This window comes from Lonchura striata, chromosome 4 (assembly GCF_050655825.1).
Source record: "Lonchura striata isolate lonStrDom1 chromosome 4, ASM5065582v1, whole genome shotgun sequence".
Classification (NCBI taxonomy): Eukaryota; Metazoa; Chordata; class Aves; order Passeriformes; family Estrildidae; genus Lonchura; species Lonchura striata.
Window position 1 is genome coordinate 4,350,659 of NC_140706.1, and position 21,447 is coordinate 4,372,105.

Genomic DNA, 21,447 nt, shown 5'->3' on the forward strand with positions numbered 1-21,447 from the left:
CATTTCTAACCTCTTACGTTAGATATTCTCAAAAGCTTTCTTTTAACATCAGTTCTTTCTGATTCTGACTAATACATCATCAAAACCTTGTGAACTTGTTACCATGTAGGTAATAGTATGTGTAGAACCTGAGATGAAATACACAAGAAATGTGTGCTAAATCTCATCAAAGACCAAATTAGAATTCTGTACAACTGGATTAGAGCATCAATATCTGAATCAAAAGACTGCAGAAACATTTTCATCCCTTTTTTATACCTGCAGCTGGGTTCAACATTTCCATTATCAAAAAGTTAGAGAAGTTACAGCTTTACTCAGTGTCAGGTAGGATGCTCCATATTTCACCATTCCTTAACTGTGACAGATAATGTACAAAAAGGATTTTCTCACTTATCCATCATGCTGATGCCCTAGAGCAGCTGGCCCTCTTTGGGTCAGAGGTGTGTGTGTCTGTGCAAAGCCCTCAGGCTTTTATGATATGTGTCAGTTTGGCATTTTTACATGGCCTTTTCCAGTTTTCGTTTCAATTCCTTACAATCCATCCTTTTTTACCTCCTCTGTCTGTACCAGTCTGGGTGATGCTTCTGCAGGGTTGGTTCTCTGTGCTCAAACTTCCCAGACACCACGCAGAGGTACCTGTGTGGTGCCTGCCTTTCCCACCAGCTGTTCATCCCTTTAAGCAAGAAAGAAAGCACATTGGGATTTTTTTCCATCAGATCTTTGAGGCCAGACTACATGGACCCCTACTTTAACTTGATTTCTGGTGCCTGGGTGCAAGTGATTAAATCAATTACTTGACCGGCATTTATATAGTATTCTTATGCTGTTAGGCTTAACTTACATCCCTTAAGAAAATATTTTACATTAATGTCTTTATTTACTGTCTCTTTGCATTTCCATGCATTAATTTAATTAATCTTAATTATGTTTCTTGAAACATTTGGAAGATTTAGGCACTTTGTTGAATGTATATACTTTTTAAAAATAATTTCATGAGCTGTATTCTTTCTCTGCTTTTAATCAGTAATGTGTTCAGGTCTATGTGCACAGCTCTTAACTTTGCTCTTCACTTTATATTCTCTTTATCAACTACAGATATCATAATAAGCAGGTCAAAACAAGATTTCAGATTTAAGCAGTATTTGCCCCAAAATACCATCTGGGGTAAAATCTGCCACCAATCTATTGAACTGCTTATATCATATTATCATGGTGGAATTTTCCATATTTATCCATATTTCTTCTCTTTTTACTGAAGAGTGTCCTTGGCCATACTCAGTCTTCCAGGATTTAACTCTGCTTTTTCCATGTTTCTTCCCAATAAAAGACAATTTAACTCTTTATCTCTCTAAACTCTCTCTTTACAAGATCTTAGAACTGCTGTTACATGTGTAATTTTGCTGATATTTAAGGTTGTATGCTCTGAACATCCTTCTCTTTATCAGAAGGAGCAACCTCACATAGACTCCATCAGGACTGGTGGTCATAGGAGTTTGAAATATGTTCCTACTTTATTTGGCAAAAACAACTGTGGTGCAGTAGTCAAGCCATAGGTTACCTAAGTTATGAATTCATTGAATACCACTTGGTATTTTTTTACCATAAAACCCTTTAAAAATTGGATTTTTCTCTTTATCAGGCCATTAGACATAAATATTAATAAGGATTCAATGCAATACAGGAGACCAGAGGAGGTTTTCCTCCTATTTGTCTTCAAACATGCCAATAGTTAGTAATCAAAAGATGTTGTACAGAGAAAACAGTTAAATTATGAACAGCACTGTCATCACTTAGCATTCCTCAGCTGCAGCCTAGTTTTGCATTGTGTTCCTGCAGTTACATCTCATCTCTAACAGCCACAATAACTCCTCATTTCGCCCACTGGGCACCCATTTTTGTTGAGTTTTTAATCCCATAAATGCACTGCTTTAAAGCAACATCTGCAGATACTGCAGGAAAACCATGATGATAAAAGTTTTGAAGGGTAAGAAGGAAAATGCTTGACTCTATTGTTAGGTGGAGTGACTGCTACTAGATATAAGTCACACACTTCCTTTTTTCAGTAGAAGGAAAACAGAAAAACAAAGAACACACTGACAGAGCAGGGAATGCACATTAATCATTATTAGGACAGAGATACTAATCATTATCAGGTTATAATTCACATGAACCTTGTAGCACCAAAAAGCCTGAGTGCTTATAACACATACCCTCAAAAGACATTTAAGAAGTATTTATTTTTCCTCTTCCAAAAGGCAGGCTCTTACACTAGCAGTCTTTACTGGCACTGAATAAGTCCCCCATTCTCTAAGCAGTTTTATTTAATGTAGTTAGGTGTAGCAGAAAAAAAAATATTTTCAATTTTAGTCTACAGCTAGGTTATTAAGAAAATCCCAGTGGATAATATAAGCAATTATGTTTACTCCCAAACCTGCTTTTCCAGAATTTGGATGATAAAAATACTATTTACAATAAAGTAGACTGAATATCCCATTTTGAGTCCTCCAGTATCAGTCCTTGGGATGTTGTTTGAAAAAAGTGTGCCTCAGCCTGTACGGTTGTCATTGTCTGAAAATGTACATTTTTATAAACATCACCTCTTTGCAATTTTATTGCTATTTTCTGGAACTAGAAAGTGTGCTCTGTAAATAAATGTAAGCCCAGAATTTTTATACTTCCCTCACTTGTTCTTTCAGCACAGTTTGTCAGTTCTCATTTTCAATGCAAGAAAAGCATAATTCTTTTCCTGACAGTGATGCAGGAGGCCCAATCCTCTGGATTACTCTACTCGAGGGTCAATCCACAGGTGTGAATTGGATGTTTATCCCACACAAGTGTAATTCTTGTTGCAATCACTGGAATTTTAGCTGCTTGCAGTGGTGTGGATGCTTTTGTGCAGTTTGGCTGTACGAAACCACACATAAAATAGAGTCACTTGGGAATCTATCAAAACCACACATAAAATAGAGTCACTTGAGAATCTATTGACCAAATTCATGCCTGATCTGATGTCAGTCAGCGTTTAATTGGGATGGAGCTTTCTATCCTCTCTGGCTGTCATCCAAAGCTGCCAAAAATGTTCCCCTTTTGAATCAGCAAGCCCAGTGGGGCTGAGCCTGTGCTGTGGGAAGGAGTGAGAGGAACCCCCAGCCACTGGGGTTACTCATCGTGGAGGAAGCCCTGTGTCCTTGGCCAAGCATAGCTCCTTCAGCACACGTTCCCCTCTCTCCTCGCTCTACGCTACGGCACAATATTTCTCTTGCTCTCTCTCTCACTATCTCTTTTCTGTATCTCTCGGAAATCAGACTGGAGTTCAGAGCACTTTCACTACCTTTTATGAGGTAGAGTGTGATGTCATAGATGGGGGCAGGGCTAGTCAACTTTCCACCCACCCACCCACCTGTGCTGAGGGAGCTACGCTTGAGACTGGAAGCGGTGACTCCTCAACGGTGAGTAACCTCCTGTCTCATCTATGTCTTTATAGCTCTGGGGGTGGAGGGATGACACATGAGAATGGGGGATTTTTTTGATAATTTATCGGGTTTTTTTTTTTTTTAATTTACTGTAGGACTCACAGAGTTAATTGCATGTGTTGGCTTAGTCACCTGTGGAGAAGCATTTCTCCCCTGTACAGAAGTCCCAGAGTTAACTTCACCTGCAAAGCAATTTCTCTGCACAGGTTGTCCATTGGCTGATGGTTAAATTGATCCTTCAATGTTTATCTTGCCCCTGTGCAAAGGCAGGCTCTGATCCCTTTGAACTCAGTCGCTGAACTTCCATTAATTTAATTACAGTATTTAATTATGGTCCTGAGCCATAATTTTTCTGAAGTTCTTTATGATTAAAGATAGATTGTGTTATTTATATATTTATCATTATTAACTGTGGATAATGGCTGTTTATATGGGACAGGATATCTTATTTTTTTTTTATTCTCTATTACTGTTTTTATTCACTTTATCCAGAATATTTATGAAGCTGTGTATTGACAATAAGCAAATTAGAAGACCTTTTTCATAGATGAAATAAAATTCACATGTAAATTGTGGAAGACATAACATTAAGCAGAAAACCCAGAAGAGATGTAACTCAGGCTTAGCCTTTGAAATTATAAATCAAAGCATTTGATTTTTTTTTTCTTTGATAAGAACCTGAGATGGGCAGGGATGCTGCTGACTGAATTTCTTGGTGTGTTTTTTGTCTCACTACCTAAATGTTACAATTTTACTTTAAAGCATTGTCTTGTTACCTATTTCCCTCAGCCCCAAGTATTACTGCTTCACTGTTTTAATATCCCTCAGCATATTAAAAAAGACAAGATGGACTATGAAGATCTTCCTTTCTTGTTCTGCCTCCTGGGTATCTATTAAAGCTGTCAAGATGTCAGAGCTCTCATACTAAAGGGCAGAAGAAGGATCATGTGAAGATTTTGGACCCTAGGGAGACTGCAAATCTTGCTGCTCTTGTTCATTTAAAGTTCTTTACCAGCTTTATGTGGGGTCTGGTCATATCCCAGTGAGAGGCACTAAAAGGCAGCACCAAGTCCTGGATAAATCACAGAAAGAGAATGCAGTCCCAGCCTTTTCAGCAGAGGGGCTTCATAGGCTGATTGATGAAGTACTTCTATTTTCAGGTGACTGGGTGGCTTTGAGCAGTTGGGTGAGGGTGCAGACCATTCCATCTTCTGGCCAGTGGCATTGCTGGGGATTGGTCCATAGTGATGGACAGATATTCCTCCCTGATGACTTGGGGATGCTCTTTGTATCCAAGCACAGGACATCTAAATGGAGTTCAGGGAGGGTGAGAGTCTTGTTTACAAAGCTACCTACCAAAACTTTCACAAATGGTTGTTTGTCTCCCTGTCAAAGAGAAAAATAATGACAAACAATATAAAAATGTCTCCCTGACAGGCTTTTCTAGCTTTGAATAATGTGCACAAGGTGTTTTATTACTACTATTTATTCCTTTAGTAAACCAAACACTGAAATCTTCAAATCTTCCTTTGCAAAGTCACGAACTTGCCTGGCAAATTTAGCGTCCCCAGCAAACTTTAATCTTTTCAGGAAGAAAAAGAAAATACAGGTTAGTCAGTCTCTAATGTTTCACTGGGAAAACTGCATGGGAATTGTTGCTCTTAAAGATGATTTGAAGTTTGTTCTTTTCAGAGGCAAATGCTTGGAGGTAAAATTTAATTTAGATCCTAAGCACATCCTTTGCTGATGAGTTTATCAAATTGCCTTCTCACATAATTATTCTTGCATAATGCAGGAGACTTCAGTTGTTTCACAGAATTGATAAAACACAAAGAGCAACTGTACAGTGCCCTAATCTCACTTTAATGATACAAAAGCATTTTGGTGGCAGAGAAACTCTTTTTAAGACTGGTGTAAGTAGTGGGAAAAGGGAATCAGAATTGGTGTCATTCAATAAAGGTGGTAAATTAGAAACAGTGATCAGCACTGAGGGGATATCGTGGGACAGAGATGTCAGTGGATTATTTTGAATCCAGAGAAATTTGCATTCTAAATTTGTCTTGTAAGATGAACAAATTAGCAGTTGGCTGACTTCTGTATAGTGGGGAGTTTGTAGAGGGGAAGATATTCTAAATTACATGAACTGTTGCATTAATTAACCTGAAATCTGTCTGTGCCAATTCTAATAACAATTTTTTTGTCCAGGTAACCCCAGGCTGTGAGTTTGGCTAAATAGCTTAACACTGGGAGAATAAATAAACTAATGTTACATTTACTGAGCTAATTCCCCTGTTAATTTATTTTACTGGCAGCTGTGATTTAGAAAAAATATGAAAATGTCCAAAGTGCACAGATTCCTACATTTACAGGCTTGGCTTAAATGTGTTTTCAGTCAATTACAAAGTTTTTTTAATATTATTTACATGTACATTACATTAAGTATTATAAGGCCTAGATTTCAGCTGATTTTATTTAGTGTTTAATATGAAAACTTTTAAAGCAAATATCTGAGAAATTTCTTCCAATACATGCTAATTCAAATGAGTTAAATCTTCATAAATTATTAGAAAACTGGATGTTAATTTTTGATGCAGTATTCTTAAAAAAATTATACTTGCAAGCACGTTGTGTATAATCATCTCAAAACAAACCAAATATATTAACTAGTCTATTTACGCCTATATATTTAAGGAGATCAACATGTAGATGAAAGATTAATTCCTCAGTCATAATGGCAAAGGGTGAGCAATAGTTTAATGATGTAAGATTGTGGATGCAAGAGGAACATAAGATCATCTACAGGGATCAAGCATTTCTTTCAGTATGATTAAAGCAGCTATGTGAAATTCCCATTTTTTCTGTTTGCCAGGCTGGTTTATCTCACGAGTTGAATTAAAACTTTGTGGGTTGGTTCTTACCTTCTCCTTCTCTGCGAGAAGTTGAGGGAGAGCTGTGAAAGGCACCATCTGTTCCCAAACCATGTCAGCTGGCAAGGAGATGCTTCGCCCCCTGCCCTCTCTTCCTGCAGTTTTGGGCTGGTTTAACACCACAGCCTCAGCACAAATTGTATGGATTTAATCTTGTTGAAGCAGAAGTCACACTGACAGTGCACAGCATTCTAGAGGACTCTTCCTGTTGATTTAACTTGCAGTCCTTTTAAACCTCGACCTCAGCTTGTTTGAATTTGCAAAGCAAATTTACACTTGAACTGAGTGTAGTGGATGGAGGAAATCAGGACTGCCTTAACACCCCTGGACTTTCTGATCCCAGGACAGCTGCACTCAAAGACATTACATCTGATTCTTTTTAATCATAATCCCTTGGATTTTTATCTGAGTGCCTCAAAGCAAACACATGGTGTGAAAGTGAAAACAGAAATAAATATTGCCATTATTTCTTTTCTATAAATAATGCTGAGCCACACTCAAGGCAGAAAGGATCTATAGAATCACGATGGTTTTCAAACACTACATACTCCTTCATGACTGCAGTAGTTTTGTGTTGTTAATTTAAGATTTTTTTAAATTTCAAGATTTCTTAAGTAATGTGTTGATGAGTTTTAGTGTGGGTTAATTACTTGTGTACTTATTTCTTGTGAGATAGGATTAGGAGAAAGGTAAAGTAGGTTTAAAATTTCAAAAGCACATAAAGAAAATTTTATTAATGGTAACTAAAGGAAAAAAAAGTAGAAAGAATTAAAATAAATTTTTAGAATACTTTTTTTCTTTATAACTTTTTTTCTATTGCTAATGTAAAGAAACAAAACTTTAAATTTTTAGTTACTTTACTATTTTTAAAATAGTACACTATTAAAATATTCAGTTAATGTTCAGGACCAGTGTTTCCTGCCTTGCATTTGACATTCCAGTTTCCATTTGGGATGGCCAAATCAAAATAAAACCAAAACCAACCAAACAAACAAAAGCAACAAAATAACCCCGAAAAAACAAATAAACTACAAATATTGCCATCTCCCCCCCCCCAAAAAAAAAAAAATAACAGGAGAAAGACTTCACCCAAGTTAACTATGGTTTGAAAAAGATAGAATTAGAAAGAAATCCTACAGTAACAGTGGGAGGCTGCCCCACTCAAGCTGTGCAAAAAGATGAGAGTGGGTCTCTGGTGTAATGGAAACTGATTATTTTATTATTCTGAAAGATTTTAATTGAATTATGAAGAGGTTTTTGCTCTCATCTCTATTGCTGTGTGAATACTGACTCATCTAGCCGAGTGTAAACATCTGCATCTGAGGCGTTGACTCCAGCCTTCCTTAACGTGGAACACAGGAGCCATTTCCAGAGGGCAGAGATTCTTATTTCAGGTAGACACTGACAACTGCTTAGATTGGTAATACCATAAAAAATAGAGGCATAATCAGGTGAATTAAACCGTGTGTACAGAGTCAGAAAGTTTAGCCTTGGGCTTCTTTTGAGGGCTTATATCAATATGTAAGTAAATTCAACTTTCTGTGAATTGAGCTGATGCCTAATTTTTTCCTGAACAGAAATGTTTAAATTGCTTATTAAGGAGCATTTATCTACGTACATTTTCTGATCTCTTTAGGTTCTGGAGGTTGGAGAGATTTGTATGTCTTGTAGTTTGTGGGGACCAAAAGAGAATTAAGGAATACAGTCTCAAAAACATTCAATAAGTTGTTAGAATTCTTGGACCACTAGGCCAAATCCAAGGAGAGTGAAATTTCTTTGCAGATGTTGAGCATCTGCCAAGATTCACTGTACTATTTTTAGGATTCTAATGCAATTTAAGATCTATAAACTGCGTTTTAAAGGTGAAGTGCTCTGGCCCATTTCTGTAGAGAAAGAACCCATGAAAGATCTCAAGTGTTCCATGACTCCTGGTCTTCTTCACCAAGCAGAAAAGGAATCTGGAACCTTTTGGTCCAGAACCTGGAATTAGGTAGCTTATGTGCAGTATAAGACTTAATTTGTAGAAATTAAAACTCTGAACGCTTTGACTCAGTCACCAAACACACCAAATCAATGGATTTTAGGAGCAGCCCTATTTTTCCTGCTTTCCTTCCTAGAGAAATTGCTCAATAAGAGACATCTGAAAAAATTCTGGGGGCTCAAGTGACACCGGCCATGACTAATATTTAAAGACATTTGGTTTGAATTTTTCTGATGCCAACTAATTGCATCAGTCAAGTCTGTGGCTAATCATGACTAATGTACGGTATTTAAATAAGAACTTCTTAAGAAAAGAGCCTCTGCAAATGCCTTTTCATTTCACCGTACTTCTGAATCTATACCTTCATCACCTTTAAATAAATTGTGGATTAGTGATAAGATTTGGAGATGTGGTTGAATTAAATTCTTTTGTGGAGGAATGGTTGTCCTGAGGTGAGAAACACGAGCACCATTTGGATTATTTGAATCATTGAGGATACTAGGGAATTTGTAGCTTAGGGAAAAGGCTACCTAAAGTGCTGAACTGCAAAGGAAAAGAGACTGCAGGAAAATTCATAAGCCTTAACACAAGTATTTTCTGAAGAGAGTAGCACTGGACTTAAAGAATCTCAGTGAACTGTTAAAAATCTGACAAAAAATGATATTTTTTCCCTTGTTTTTTACAATTATTCTTTTTTTCCTCATTTGGATAGGACACTTGCTCTTTTAGCAGTAATAATGAGATTGCCAACATCATCTGCACAGATCATAGATACATTTGTATGTGTACAGAGAAGGCTCATAAAAAATATTGTTGCCTACAACTATCTCCGAGGAGAGTTTAGAAGAACCAGATCCAGACCTGTCAGAGTTGCATGGGCATAGGGACCAAAAAAGCATTAAAAAAAGTTTTCACATGGAAAATACCAATTAGATATAAGGTAAAAATGTTTTAACTGGAGGGTAGTGAATTTCAAGTGCAGAGTGGAGTTCTCTAATCCAGAGATGTGAAATTATACATCCTTGGACATACGCAAATTTCAGCAAAATCCAAAACCTCATGTAATTCAAATTTTCAACAAGACATTTCACTAGATGACCTCAAAAGGTTCTTTTTGTCCTTAAAGAATATTTGCATAATAAAACATGAGTAATAAAAATGAGCCTTTGGAATTCAGAGCAAGATTTTATTCATTCTAATTTATTCTCAATTTGCTGTCATCTTTACTTGTTCTTTCCCTGTGAATTGCAACAGCCTTTACAAATGTTTTTGTTTTGTTCTGGTTTAATTCGCTTGCACTAAGTAAGAACAGGTAATTACTACCTGTTTTAATGGTTTTTAATAGCATTTAGTGTTAGCTAAAGTTAAAAATGTAATGAACAGATGCATTTACAAATTATTTGTTCAGTAATTGACCAGGGGAAAAAATCCTTCTAGTAGGGAACTCTCGTTACTTACTGAATGTTGTTTAACCATTGATTGAGTTGGCCAAATAAATGGAACACTTAATAATGAATAATTTATTCGGTATTAAATTTTAGAATTTCCATTAAAAGTTTTTGGCTATATGTGATTAAGCCAGCTCTGTATGACTGAATTAGAGCTTCCCCTTGAAGACTATGGTGGAGGGGATTTTTTTGTTTGCTTGTTTGTTTTTGGTTTGGGTTTTTTTGTTTGTTTTTGTTTTGTTTGGTTTTTGTTTGTTTTTGTTTGTTTGGTTTGTTTTTTTTTTTGTTGGTTGGGTTTTTTTCCATTTCATTGCATGCTGTTGTAAAGTCCTGGAAAGTGCTCAGGTAATCAAACAGAAAGGAATCTTTTCACTGATTGAGTTGATCAACACTGGAAGAACCCTCAGCTCCAAGGGAGTAAAATCATTTTAGCACCTCAAAAATTATCAATATTTTGAATGGTCCAAGCCTTTATCTGCTTCTACAAAACATAAAATATACATGAGCGATAGCAGGCAAACTTTAGCAAGCAAAGAATAGTTGTCCTGGTATCATCTTCCATTCTACAATAAGATTTTTTATATTTTTTTAATTCTGATGTGTTTGATGCATTGTTTCCAAGCCTTTTCCTGAGAAAATCCAGCTGTGCCTGTGAAGCATTTATCTTCAAAGTGTCCCTGTGCTGACCTGGCAAGCATGACTTTGTAGATAGGAAAGGAGCTGAAGGAGCAGATTTGCCTCAAAAACTGGCAGATCCTCACAGATGAAGACATGGAGATAAATCACATACAGATACCACTCTAGCAGTGATACAAATTAAAAAAGAATTTGGGGAAATAGTACATTTCTCAGCATTGCAGTCCTATGTCCTGCTTTGTGCTGGTTTTTATTTTGTTTTCTTTGAGACAAAATCAAGAGGAATAGCAGGAGATAACACATTTACTCATGTAGAGCATACAGTTTTTCTGTGCTTTATTGATTTTTTTTTGTATCCAAAGTCTCCTGCATTTTATCACTGAGTACAATTTCCAGCCAACCAGACATGATTTGGACTCCTTTCAGGTAAGAGTGTTAGAAAGACACGTTTTTTTTCTTTTTATTGTACCTGTTCTCTAGATAAAGAACAAAAATTTGCTCCTAAAAGTCAGACTGAAAGAGCATTAGATCATTTTGGGCTTTTAAAATGTGTTTCCATCTTCAAATTACAAGTCAGAACTCCAGTTGGGAGCAGGGAGATCAGTAGCACAGATGAGTTAGAGATCATTTATTTCATCTTTTTTTCAGATTTAGCTGCAATTGGATATGATAATGGAAATGTGTACTGATGTTTTTGTCAGAGACCTGCCCATGCTTTTCTGTGACCTCAGGTTCAGACTGTGTTGCATCTTGGGTAGATTTCAGGCATGTAAATCCCTGTGTAAATTAGTGTAAATTGCTTTTTTATTTGGCTTGATACCGAGTTTTGGCAGACTTGCTACTCTAATTTTCTTCAGGAATCCTCCTGGCAATATAAAAAAGTTTTAGTTGTAGCTGGAGTTTTCCTCTTCCATCAGATAGAGTTTGGACTTCATCTTGCTGGAGACATTCTATCTTGTTGAATATTAGGTTTAAATCAGTCATACAAAATTCTATTTCCTTTTAATCATCCAAGAACTCAGAGAAAATTCCATGGGGCAGAATGGTTTTGCAGTTGTCAATGTGGTTGTGCCGAGTTTGCTTCAGGTAGCGTTGGAATTGTGATGGCCATTAGACAATCCTGCTCTTAGTCCAGGACATTCCACCCTTGCCATCATCCTCCAAACATTCCTTCTGTGCAGAATGAGGAAGATTTGGAAGAAAAAGCCCTCAAGTCATGGTGGCAGAAGACTCATTCCCTTGTTTCTCAGCTGTGAGTTGATGTAGAAAGTGTTTCTTCCTCTACACTCAGCCTTAGCAATGAGAACGTGTGGTGTAAACAACCCATCTACAAAACTCCTTTAGCTTTAATCACTGAGAATTTCTTCCTTTTCCTACAGAGTTTTTCCAGATCTTTTGGCATTCAGGTTGTTGTGAAATACTTTAATTCAGCAGCAGACTCTGAAAGTTCTGAGACAATGGTGTAGCATGAAGAACACTGCTAAAGCAATTGAATTTTAAAAATTGGATGCTGTATAGGATTGTGGTAAGAATTGTACTGGTTTGGCATCTCTTTTCTCCTGTGAAATGGCAGATAATGAGTAGAAAAAGAAAATCAAATGTTTCTGAGAGATTGTTTTGTTTGATTGATTAAATTCTGAAATGAATGCAACAAGATATTAATTAAATGTTAAATACTGAGGAAATAGCCTACATTATATTAGATAACTAGATGAATTATTGTATTTTTTTTATAGCAATAGTATTGGAGAAATAATTTATTCACTGTAAATGCATTTGTTGTCTAGAAAAAAAAATATATATATCAAAAATTCAAAAACTTATTTTCTACCTTTGGGACCTGCAGGCTGGAGAGACACTAGCAATAATTATTTTCAAGAAAAATAATTAGGTAATTAGTTAACTTTCAGGTGTTTCCAATTGTCTTTTTGTCATTTCACCATTTCAGTTGTTAAAATATGAGCTTTCACATTAAGTGTTCTTCTCAAAGCAAATGAATTAGAATATAATTTTGTCATTTATACTTTTGCTTCTAAAATACTAAAATATTTACTTGGCATAAGTAAAGGAAATGTAGAAATGCATTTCTATTATGCCTGTTTACCTTTTACTAGGAATGTCAGTTCTGGGAGTATTTTTATTTGCTTCTGCTTTTGCAAATTAGCATACAGCAATTGGTAATGTGTTTTAAATGACTGTAGTCCATAGAAGACAGAAGATATCCATAGTTATTGCTGTATTTTTGTGCTTTCTGCTGTCCTTGGACGTGGCAGCCTTTGTTTAATACAACCAAATGGGCTTGGGAATCCCCTGGGTTTCTTACCTGTAATTGAAAAAATGCAGATGAGGGTGATTATTCAGCGGATTGGGCACCTATAAAACACAGCTATCCCCAGAATGAATTAAATATTCATCATGTATAAAGGAGTAAGTTAATTGCAGTCAAATGTGAAAACAAATAGCTAGGAAAGGACAAGTACAATACAATTTTCTCTGTGTAGCTACAGATCCATTTTTAACATTATGGCCACATTACATTCCACATAAAGACTTCTTTTGAGAGAGAGATTTTCAAGTATTTAGGATAGTTTCCTCCAAATGGACTGTAGCTAGCAAGAACCCTGTGAGATTTTGAAGTGACTGACTAAAACAGACCCTCAGTGGTGCTGATAAAGAGCAGATGTCTCCTTCCATAGGGAAGGGAGCATCTGAATAGCAAACAGGCCATTCTTGCATTGGCTTCTCTCTAACAGGGTCATGTTTTATGCATGAAATGTGCCACAGAAACCTAAGATGTGATTTTATAAATAAGATCTTTTTCTGGCATACCTCTTGTAGGTGTGGATTTGCTGTTAAGCGCAGCTGAGAGGAAAATGTTCTCTTGCATAAGAATACAATCTGAGAAATCCAGACTCCTGATTTACCACCCAGGTTCATAATTGCACAGTTGTAGCCTTATTTTCTCTGGGGACTGTTGATTGACTTTTGGGGTGGGATAAGAGCAACTATACCTTGTCCAGGAAGGAGTCCTTGGATAGAAGCAAGAAATTTACCCAGAATTCACAGAAATCCTTAAGTCTTGGCAGTGCCTAAGTCACCTGCTAAAGGTGTACAAATCAAACCTTAGCCAAGAGTATTTGAGAAGCTACAGGTTCTGTTTCAATGTGTAAAATAAATTATATTTTCCCCTCCCAGTCTCTAGAAAGGGAATCAGATCAAACTCTATTTATCAATAGCTCCTCATACTATTTTTTTTTTGTTTTCATACCTTTCAAGGTCAGTAGGGGCTGTTGTTATCAGCTAAGCTGCCTTCCTGCAGAACTGATACCCAGGCTCCCTGAATTGGTGTGCACTAAAAATGTCCACTAGTTAATACATATTAAGCAAAACCATCCAATATTGATTTCAAAATTTCAAAAAATAGAATCAATCTTTCATGAGTTCTTCTGATTAATTTATATAACTGCTAAATAAATAATTGCAGGTAATTAATAACTAAAATGACCTACTTCGCCTCTCAGCCTTTAAGTTTTGTTTTATCTTTGTCTCACATGTGGAACTGGAAATATAATCAGCTTTGTTACCATGTACTTGCTGATTTCAGTCACTGAAAACTCATTTTTTAGTCATTCACTTGAAAGTGGGAAAAACAGAGCTGGCTGAGTCTTTGCCATAAAAGATGTTTTTTTGTTACTGAGTTTCTCCCAAGTTCTTTCCCAGTTCCTCAGGATTGGTCTTGCATGGAGAGGACTCAGTATCCCGTAACTGTGGACAGACAATAAACTGAATATGATAACTGAACCTATTTAATCAGTCTCCTCCTTTTTGTGTACTCAAGGAGTGATTGCCTGGGATCCTGCAGAGAATAAAGTTCCTTATTGTGTAATTAGGTATCATCTGCTGTAGATCTGGCCAGAATTAAATATTAATTTGTGGCTTTTAGCAGCTAATTAGATATCAATCACTTGCCCCCTGCATGACTTGACACTTCCCAATTGTTATCTGCAAATTTCATCAAATGAATGACTTTCTTTCCAAGTTTTTAGTAGAAATATTAATATTGTAAAGCCTCCAAATGTTTTCTTCAAGACCCCACTGCAAAATTCACTGTTGAGCACTGATTTTTTTTTTTTTTTGTGTGTGTGTATGTGTACTTCTGGAAGCAGCTGCTGGAGAATCTGGAATCCTTCTGTGTATGTGTCTTGTTAGTTTTGTGTCAACTGAGTTTTTAATCAAACTGTCATGTATTACTAAGCAAAAGACCTTTCAAAGATCCAGTTATACCCACAGCATTATTTTAAGCAATTCAAAGTTTAATCATACCAAAATATGATGTAGGTTACTTTGAAAATATTTTAACCCACACAGCCCTTTACTTACCACAACTACATTTCTTTCCTCTATTTATGGAGTCTGCCACAGACATTGCATCATTTAATTTGGGAGTGCTGTCAGCTGAGCTGGCCTATAATTTCACAGGTCATTTTATTTTCATTGCTCAAATATATAGAGACTAGAAACTATCTGCAATTCTTTTGATGTCTTCACCCACTTTTCAAGGTTTATTAAAGTCAGCAGTAATAATATAGAACATTTTTAGGCTACCAACTCTTTTAAAACTACCCATTCTGTATCCTTACTCACTGAAAATACAGATTGGGGTTTTTTTTCCCTCAATTTCCCTTAATTTTTATGGATATTTATTGTTATAAATATGAAGACATCTCTGGAAGTTAGATTTTCTCCTTTCTAAAACATAATTCTTCCCCACTACAGCAATGTGACAATGCAGGGAGATCATCTCTTTTCATTGCTTTACTATTAAGGACAAAAATTTCCAGCTTTATTCTCTCCCATTTCTTCAGCTATTTTGTTATTGCAATTGCTGGTTATTTTAGTTAGATTATGTGTATATGTAAAAGAAGAGAGAAATCTTGATTATCTCAAGATTCTGGAAAATTCTGCAAATAGTGCAGGAAAATTGCAGAACGGCTGATAAGCAGCTCAAAAACTCTTAACGCAAAGGATTTTCTCTAGGGGGAAGAAAACCCTTGAATTATTTTCTTTTCCAACCTTACTTATTCTAAGTGACCAAGTCCAGTGCAGTTATTATTAGGTTCTTTATTAATTTTGAATTTTCCTCAGCATTCACTGTTCTTAGAGTTTCGTGGGACAGTAGCCTAAGTTTATCTTTTATTGTTGAGAGAGCTTTTTTTTTTTTTTTTCCTAAAAGCGGGCAAGCATATTTTTAAAGAAGTCTAAACAGCAGAACATCATTATTTTGTGCATCAAGTCAAAGGCTCTGTTGGCTGTTATAGCTATAATTCTGTGGCTACTGCAGGGAGTAAATGTTGCCTTCTGTACTGTGAAGTAATTTTCCTACTGGTGCTTTTATTTGAGATGTTAATTTTCCTTCTTATGATTTTTTTTAATATTAACATATCATTTGGAAAAGTGCATACGTTTCTGTGCCCAGATTTTGTAAGGAATTAAGAACACTCAGGGCTTGATTCACTGCTGCCTCATTCCAGCTTTGTGCCCGTGTGGCAAAGCACAGCTTAAAGCTGGAGCAACGTGGTGGTGTGGGAAGATCTAAATGTTAATTGGAATGATGTTCATTCAGTTTAATTCTTCTTGGCTGAGCCATAACACAAGCAAGGAGCTGGAGGCCATAAGAAAATCACAGGAATTGCTTAGGTGGCCAAATTGGATGCATGGAATGACCACCAGCAGATTTTGGGGAACACTCACAGCCTGTGATGGGGTTTTATGTCTCTTTTCTTTTCTGGTTCCAAGACTTGGAAGTGTTTTACAAGATAAGTGGGTATTAGGGTCAAAGACTGAGTCTTAACATCTTAAAATGTTATTATTGGTGGTGAGAACAAGGAGCTCTTACCTACTCTAACAGCATATTGAAACTGAAGAGAGTTAAATGGCATCAAAACACAAAACCTGGTTTCCTTAAAGGTTTCATTGCAGCCTGCATCTGAGATTCTGCATGCCCTTATCACTAGAGTCCATAAAATTACTGATTGCTGTGTTCAGAGGTGTAGATTGAACTCTGTGTATGGGTTTAAGCATCTGAATTTGGTGCCCCCTCATTTTAAAATGTTTCCTTTAATTATTTGGTTTCTTAATATATGTAAAGCAGCTTTTTGTGGTGGTAAATGTGAAGCTGTTGGAAACCTTCAGCAACCAGAATTCATTCAGGAATGTGCAGTAGAGGCTCAATCCAGTCAGTTTATCCACACTGATTATGAAGTAAACACTATTTGATGGTATCACTTTATATTCAATATCAATCCACCAGTGTTTCAAAAAGAATCATTTAACAATGAATAATGCTTGATTGTAGATCTGTGTAGTAAATTAGAATATCCTAATTTAATAGAGTGTGATCTGTTATTTGCCAACAAACATACAGATTGCCTTATAAATCATGCAGCAGTGTGGTTATAGAATAACACTAGACTGGATTATATTTCATTACTCCCTATTGAACAGTCATGTTTCTGCCATGTAATGTAATTTTCCATCTTTTAACTTCATTTCTTTTACTAACAGAAATACAAATTAGTCCCAAGGAAAAATATTTACTAGGGGCGGGCAATTAACTGCATTTCAGGGAATGGCGCCACATACGTGAATGTCATTAAAATGCTTTTTTTTCTTGGTTTTCACCTCACTGTATGTAGCTGTTTATGTATTTGGTGAACCATAATGAGTTTAAGGCCAGAGTGGAGGAAATAAAATACCCCAGGTAAGTATAGCTTAATGTGGTTTCAAATACAGGCTTTCTGTAATGTCTATTTTTGTTCACATCAGTCACTGTCAATTCAGAAGAAAATTTCTCCTGAACTCTTCTGTTAATGACTCAAAATGCTTGAGGTGAAATATGACTGTTTGTCCTGCTTACCCTTGCTTAACATTTATATTTCACAGCCACATGCTCCCAAAATAGGGAGCAGGAAAGGTTTGGAGTGACACAGGACATTTGTACTAATTAAAAATAGCTAAAAACTTACTGAACATGTGGGGTGGAATCAAAAAGGTAAAGTAATGCTCCATCTCACATCATTCCTACAGTCTGGGGAAGGCATAAGTAATTGAAGGAGTTTCTGTGGGATATCTGAAAGGCTTTATCACAAAAAAATCCCACCCTTCAGTATTTTAGGGAAGGGATAATTGAACATCAGAAGTAGTAACCTGGCTTTCTACAGTCCTTAGGAGCATATTTTTAGGACTTACCACTTTGAAAATATTCACTTGGATCTGGCAAGTGCCTGATTCACATCGCGGAACATTGAGGCATTGTCTTGGAAGTCCCCATGGTATATTGAAATCCTTGTGAAAATTTTGGCCAGGGTTGTGTACTTCACTTCAGTATGATGGAAGCTTTCTGATGGAAGTCCCAGTGTTTTGAACTCTGCAAGTCCTCGAGGGGCTCTTACATCCTGAGGACACCCAGGAACCTCAGGCAGGTTCATGCATGGGAGAAGCACAAAAAGTACAAAAAGCCTGGTAACCACAAAGTAACATTCCTTGAGAACATAAGTAACTCACACATTACAGGAGCTGCCAAAACCTGCAGTTAACAGTCTCATCTTTTCATTTCTGTAGGGGTTTCAGAGCCTCCTTTCATCTTTTCAGATGGGATTCTCAGTGCTGGCCTCACACTGTTCCTGTAGACATCACTGGAGGTGTTATCCTGGCCTGACAGGAATAATTAGAACAAATTGGAACACTTGGGAAAAATCCCTGTTGACCTGTTTTGCAGTTGACGTGTAACAGTAAATTTTTAAAGGTATAAGTAAAAAGTAAAAGGGTTTGTGTGAGAAAACAGAAAACTTCTTAAACTGTAGAAAAAGAATCAACAACCAAAAAACCACACAAACAGACAAACAAAAAACAACTTCCAGACAACACAAGCTTTTCTTTTAATTTATTAAAAAAATTTAATGTGAGGTACCACATTTTTACTTTACCGTTCAGTGCATGATGTTCACAGTGCTGGATACTCCAGGGTACCCCGAGGAAGAGGATTTGATCCATCTTTAATGAGATCTGGGAGGATCCAGGCTCCGGTCAGGAAATGGCCTAGTGATCCAGCCATGGAGTGACCTTGCTGTATTTTGTGTTGGAGTAACCTTGCTATATTTCATTTTGTTTTCTGTTTGTAGCTGGACAGTGCCACTTCTCTCATCCAGGCAGCTAAAAACCTGATGAACGCTGTGGTCCTTACAGTGAAAGCATCATATGTGGCTTCTACTAAATATCAGAAGGTGTATGGCACTGCTGCAGTGAACTCTCCAGTTGTATCTTGGAAGATGAAGGCCCCCGAGAAGAAACCTCTAGTAAAGAGAGAAAAACCAGAAGAATATCAGACAAGAGTGAGGAGAGGATCCCAGAAGAAACATATTTCCCCTGTACAGGCCTTAAGTGAATTTAAAGCTATGGATTCATTCTAAACCACTGAGCTTTACCAGGAGGGTTTTATATTCCTTTTTTGTATGCGTACCTGCCGACTTGTGTGCGTCTGGCATGGGGTGGGGGGGACAAAGTGACAATTTGCATGTGACCTGAGACTCTATTCCAGTAAATAACTCTCTGCAGTGCCCAAAATTCAGGGCATTGCCTTCTGATGTTAAGTGGACTTAACTCCAAGCTTCCTTTTTAAACAAAACTATAGCATTAAATTGGCCAAAGAATTTGCGTCACAGGGGTATACGTGTGGAATAAATGATAAATTCAAGTCTAAACCCCGAAATTTTTATGCATGCAAGAAACATTAGGTTGGCAGGTATATTAAATGAAAAAAAAAAAAAAAAAAAAAGGAATTGTAATGGTAGACCATAAAGCTTGTATTGCTTCTGTTGCAGTGCAAAAATGTACTAGCCAATATGCTTCAATGTGTGGCCCAATAATTAAATAATATAACTTTTAAGTCATCTTCATTATAGTATGTGAATTTTTAAAACAGATTCAAACTAATTCATCTTAAAAATGCTTCTTTTGAACCAGATTTTGTTCTTTATATTCTAGTAGTGTTATGACTGCTCACATTTCAATTAAGCCCATTAATATGACCAGAGGTTTACTTTTGCCAATTGAATTCCTTATGGTGGAGTATGAAGCACAATATGGTGATTGACATTGCCTTTTATATTATCATTATTATTCTGATTATTATTATTATTATATTAGTAATAGAAGACCTGGTGGTGGAATGTTTAGAGACACGGGAACTGACAGTGTGAGAATTTAGAGGAAAATATGTAGGTGTAGCTTGGATTACAGGTATCTGACATACCATTGTAACCACTAACTCAATAAACTCATTTAACCTTGGAATCCTCAATCTGGCTCGTCTCCTTTAATGCACAGGTATCTCCTGAATCATAATTGATGTGTAGGGTCACTAATTCTGCCTCATGATTCCTTTTTATTCTTAATTTTTGTGAATTTTCTCATTTTTTTAATAGGCAGAACAAGCCAAACGTGGCCAGTGGGTCAAAACCAGAGTTTAAATCTGAGGCAGATTTAACCCTCAATACATATGAAACATATGTGTCATGTGGGATTAAATTATTTGTTTAAATGCAACACCTCAGAAGAGTCATAAAGGTAATTCAATTGATTCACTTGTAAGGCTGGCACTTCACAAACTTGGAATCACCTATTGTGCCACGCTTTACAGACCTGTACAAAGTCCCCTGCACAAATATCTATTTTTATTCCCTTTTGACACCAACAGTTACTTAACTACAGAGACCATATTATCATTAGCAAAAAGTCTGGGTGTATATATAAAAGAAAAACGATGAACATCTATTAATTTTCCTTATAATTAGGTACTGTCAAGTTAAGGGAACATTCATGGCCTCACAGGGGATTTGAAACACTGTGATAAACAACTGATAAACTGAGTTACAGCAATAGTGACAAGTGTAGGCCTTGCAGAGTTTTTGAGAGATGTTTGGATGTTGTCTCAGATACTCTGATTATTCCTCAGAATAGCAAAGCACCAAATTTTGTTCTATTGCCCTCCTACACAGCCTATGTAAAGAAATGTACTCTCAGAGGTCTTTTAGGAAATTACTATTTTTGGTTTCTTTAGTTGTACTGTGTAATAAAAGCAGTTCCCCAATCAGAGCTGGAGAGTGTAGACATGACCAAAATATATGAGATGTGGGGAAGTCTTTGCAGAGCTTTCCCTATAAAGCCCTGGAGTCTGACACAGGCTGACATTGCTTGTGGTAGCAATTAACCTCCTAAAAGTAACTGGGAACTTTACAAATGAGATTATAGAGACAAAAGACAGATACAGAGTCTAAAGACCAAAATAGCAAATAACAGACAAGTAAAAATGTCCTGGCATGCTGTGTGAAAAAGGAAAATAGGCAATTTGCCATGAAGAAAAGTAATAGCTCTTCTTCAGAAGTGTTTTCCTCTAAAGCTCTGATGGATTAACCCGATTGTTGCTTTAAAATGATGTTGTTGCTCTAAAAAGCACCTCAAATTTGGAAAAGTTTAGAGGAAAGCATGTAGTCTAATGGAACATGTGAATATGTGGACTCTCCAGTGGAGTCTCCATGGATAAAGTTCACAGTGAAAGGAGTTTGGGATCAGTCACTCACTCAGAATAATGACTGTGTCTGTGAACTGCTCCAGGAAAATCACTCAGTGAGGGAAGAATCCAGAGTGATTTTGGGCTACTTAGTCCACGGCCATTAAAATCCTACTTTTGGATGGTTTGTTTGCCTTTTGTCCATCTATGCTCTAAATATCTTCATGGTCACACAATAAAATGTAGTGTTGATAAATGATAAAGTAATGCACATGAAAAAACGAGCCAGGAACCAACCAGGATGTGCCAGTTCAGTGCCCAGCTCATGTAGTAAAGCCAACAGGATGAGGAAGGTTTGACAGAGGAAAATATTGGGTGCCTGTGTGTGACTTGTTCATGCAGTTTTCATCCACTC

The 21,447-nt window shown here is 36.6% G+C and overlaps 1 protein-coding gene across 3 annotated transcripts in view; it reads left to right on the forward strand.

Annotated features, from left to right (window-relative positions):
* CTNNA2 (catenin alpha 2) overlaps nt 1-19,823 on the forward strand; it is a 475,172-nt gene extending 455,349 nt beyond the window's left edge. For 2 of the 3 annotated variants that reach the window (XM_085578480.1, XM_021535753.4), the window contains exons 18-19: nt 3,306-3,449; nt 18,646-19,823. In XM_085578480.1, coding sequence (XP_085434606.1) covers nt 3,306-3,449; nt 18,646-18,933 — 432 coding nt within the window. In that variant the 3' untranslated portion in view covers nt 18,934-19,823. The remainder of the gene's footprint in view (nt 1-3,305; nt 3,450-18,645) is intronic. The other variant, XM_021535749.4, reaches the window with a different exon arrangement.
* The last annotated feature ends 1,624 nt before the right edge of the window (nt 19,824-21,447 follow it).